The 3,777-nt window shown below is 43.3% G+C and overlaps 1 protein-coding gene across 3 annotated transcripts in view; it reads right to left on the bottom strand.

Moving 5' to 3' along the window:
* The window catches only part of gphna (gephyrin a), a 38,259-nt gene extending 35,292 nt beyond the window's left edge, over positions 1-2,967 (bottom strand). For 2 of the 3 annotated variants that reach the window (XM_068717745.1, XM_068717746.1), the window contains exon 1: positions 2,874-2,956. In XM_068717745.1, coding sequence (XP_068573846.1) covers positions 2,874-2,937 — 64 coding nt within the window. In that variant the 5' untranslated portion in view covers positions 2,938-2,956. Of the gene's footprint in view, positions 1-2,873 lie in introns of all 3 variants that reach the window. The other variant, XM_068717747.1, reaches the window with a different exon arrangement.
* Positions 2,968-3,777: the final 810 nt, after the last annotated feature.

Raw genomic sequence — 3,777 nt, 5'->3', positions numbered from 1 at the left:
TATTTATTTATTTATTTTTTATTATACCTATTATGAATTATTAAAATGAAAACCTGAGATTGTTCCAAAATCCACTTCAAAGAAAGTGTAGACTAACACGGTGAATTATAAAGTCTACCCAGTGAGTCTTACAATGCAAGCAGTCAAACATCAGACTTTGTTGTGGACTGGTTCTGACAGAGCTAGGGTGGCGGTTTCTCACTATTTCCAGTGTTTATGCTAAGCTACGCTAACCAGCTGCTGGCTGAAGCATATTTAACAGACAGATATGAGAGTGGCATCAGTTCTCTCATCCAAACCATTGCAGGAAAGGGAATGGTACGTCCCAAAAATGTCAAAATATTTCTGTATACATTTTTTTTTCTTCAATTAAAATCTAAATTAAAAACTACATTTTGAAAAGTTAGCCTACAATTTGCTGAACATAGATATAAGTGACTTCTCACCAGAAAACCCAAGTTGTTGAAAAGCTATTACACTTTATTACATTTGAAGACTTATAACACATTTCACACATTTTCATTATAGTCCCTCTGACAGAGAAATTTAGCTTGTTGTGAAGCCTTGGTACCCTTGGTTCAAGGGCAAAACTACAGTATTTAGAGAGCATCCAAGCTATCAACTGGTATTTAGGTGAAAGGGAGTGTGTTCTCAAGAGTGACATTTTCCTCTGAAAGTATAGTTTCAAATGTTTATTGTTTTGTAGTTAAACACCTCCGTTTCAAATAAGAACAGTACCACAGAATGTTACTCTAAATATTCTCCAAGAATGTAGGATAGTTGATTTCCAAAGGACATTAAAAAGGTAAGACTGGCTCTGGATGAACTCAACCTGAACACAAACATGCATTAGACATTTTCTGTATTGACACATTGTTAAGAGTAATATCAACGTGATCATAGGGCAGTGAGCGTGACTAGTGGAGTTCAGCTAAACCAAACCATGACAACTTCTCTTATTTCTCTTTATCTTCAGACAGACTTTAACCCCTTATAGTCATGTTTAACACCACGGGAAGAAGAAACAAACATTTGCATCCCCATCTTACTAATCAATTGTTCTGAAATAAACAGAAACTGCATCAATATACAGTTGTGACCGATTTGCTTGTGGATTCCACAATGAGACTCCCCGACTTCCACCATCGGTCGGATACAGTATGTGATATTATTAGTACTCTGGCTTTATTAATCTGTGCTTTATTGTATTGTACTAACTCAATTGATGAGCCTATATAGTGAGATCCTAACTGTGGGACTTGGCACAGTGTGCCAATTTGATATAATTTTGAAGTCTTTGGAGGAATAAAATGTATCAGGCTTTGGATACATACAAAAACCGTGTTAGTAGGATTCATTAATTGTTGGTTTGGGTTTTTAGAAGCATAGTTCCCTATTGGACACTTCCCTCTTTGGTAAAACCATGACCTAGTGTATTGGAAGTATTTCCAATAGTATCTTAGCTAAATTTAGCACACCACAAACAGTATGCCCTTTCTGCCCACAAGAAGCTGAATCTAATTTCTGTGGTTTCCCTTATGCTGATTTAACAGTCAAAGACTCTGGCTAGTAGAAGCCACTGTTGTTATGTGTTCATGGTCAACATTATTTCATATAATCAACACATTATGCTCCACATATGTGACCTTAAACATGCCTTGCGTCACATTTTACCAACCGCATATTTGACCCTAAACATGACCTGAACTCCTCGGTTAAAAACGTGTCGTGTAAAAACCAGACAAGCGCGCCCCCCCCCCCCCCCCCCGCACACGCGAATAGGCTAGGAACGTGTGTTAACATGTGACATGAGGTTGTCGACTGTTCGGACAGCAGGGGTTAGCTGCCGTTAGCCGAGATGCTCGCTCATCAAAACCACGACAGACTTCCCAGCCAGCTGCTGGGGCGCATCCTCTTAGCATTATTCTCACGTCTCCCCCCGCCTTGGCGAGGAGGCAGCGGGGCTACTGGTGACTGTCACACGGCTGTATACTGGTCCCAGTCCTCCTCTGCACGACTCAAGACCAACATCAGCTGAGCTAATTAGGGAAGCTGCTAAACAACCTGCACAACGGAGGAAAAAAAATCGCTTTGGCAGTCGGCCTTTTCTGCTAAGAATCTTTTAATAGCTACCAAACGCACGATTTATGATTCATAAATGTACATTTTTAAGTACGATAAAAAAGCTGACATTAAGTCAAAATTAAATGGCCGTCAAAGGAACCATGAAAGAAATATTAATGAATAGCGGCCAACACATCGGATCTGCAAAGCGACATGAATAATGCAGCTGATGTAGGCTCGGTATCGCTACATTGCTAGAAGAAAAATATAACGTTCCCTTGCGTCAAGGTGGCAACATACAGCCACAGCCAGAACGGAAGAATGGTGGTTTTTCTTCCACAATAAAAGCGCCAATCTTAGTTAAAAACTCATTGCAGCACTAGCTCGCCAAAGGAATAGCCCCTCTAATTTTGAAAGTCCTCGCAAGTCGTCCCTTTTTCATACTGTCTCACTTGACGCCGATTAAAATATATCACTACAATGTCGTGCAGCTATCATAATCATAGCTATAATGACAGCCAGTCTGTCCACGTACACATATACATAAAAGACTTTACCACATAAATGCAAATGACGTCGTTACAAAGCAAACTCCACATCTGCCCGACCTGTCAAACAGGGAAGGCAGCTAACGTTAGAGCAATGACAGCCAACGAAACCGGTTAGCTTAGCATACTGGATAACGACAGCTAGGTCGGCAGCGGAGACAGCTCGTATCGTGACACCGACGTGCACAGGCAACCGAAGGCAAAACGCCACGGAGGTGCACTACGGAGAAGTGTTTTATCGCATTTGACCAAACTCCTTACCCGTCAGAATCCCCACTCGGGTCTGATGGTCGTGGTTGGTGAGCACCATCCCGTCCGCCGCCATGTTTACAACCTCTGTCTGCACTGTGCCGGCACATAGGGGAGAGCGGGGTAAGAATTACCTTGCACGGCAGCTGGATTCTCGCGATGTCACGGCAAGATCACGCGAGAATCGCAGGATCACATATATTATACTCACACACGCAAAAATCCATCTAGTCAGGATTCAAGTAACGCGTTTGTGTCCGGTAAGCCAGAGGACGGACCAAATAAGCCTGAGCTACTGACAGCTAAGGACATTGCTTAGGTGTGTGCGAGACCACTGTTTGTTCTGGACAACAATGGCGACTCCTGAAGAGGTTAGCGTAGGTGCTGCAATAGCATCAGCTCTATCAGAACAGGTGAGCACTTCATTGAGAGAATAGCAAAAAACCGAACTTCAGTGCCTTATATTAGGGGGTAAATGGTGTTATATTGGGGCCCCTAACAAGTTAATCCAGCACTGATATACACACAGTGAAGATGATGGTCAGTGTCAGACTCGTGCTGTCTGAGGGGCAGGGGCAAAAAAATAGAAAGCATGTAGTGCAGCCTATATGTCACTGCATCGCATTTTCTCCATTTCAATGGCACCCCAGAGGGCACTATTTTCTCCACTGGTCGGGCACCCAGAGGGCACTATTTACTCCACTGGTCGGGCACCCAGAGGGCACTATTTACTCCACTGGTCGGGCACCCTAGAGGGCACTATTTACTCTACTGAACGGGCACCCAGAGGGCACTATTTTCTCCACTGGTCGGGCACCCAGAGGGCACTATTTACTCCACTGGTCGGGCACCCTAGAGGGCACTATTTACTCCACTGAACAGGCACCCTAGAGGGCACTATTTTCTCCACAGGAAG

This window comes from Cebidichthys violaceus, unplaced genomic scaffold (genome assembly GCF_023349555.1).
Source record: "Cebidichthys violaceus isolate CVI_PGR_0920_01 unplaced genomic scaffold, fCebVio1.0.p SCAF_22, whole genome shotgun sequence".
NCBI classification, from domain to species: Eukaryota; Metazoa; Chordata; class Actinopteri; order Perciformes; family Stichaeidae; genus Cebidichthys; species Cebidichthys violaceus.
This window is presented reverse-complemented; position numbering and strand designations above follow the sequence as displayed.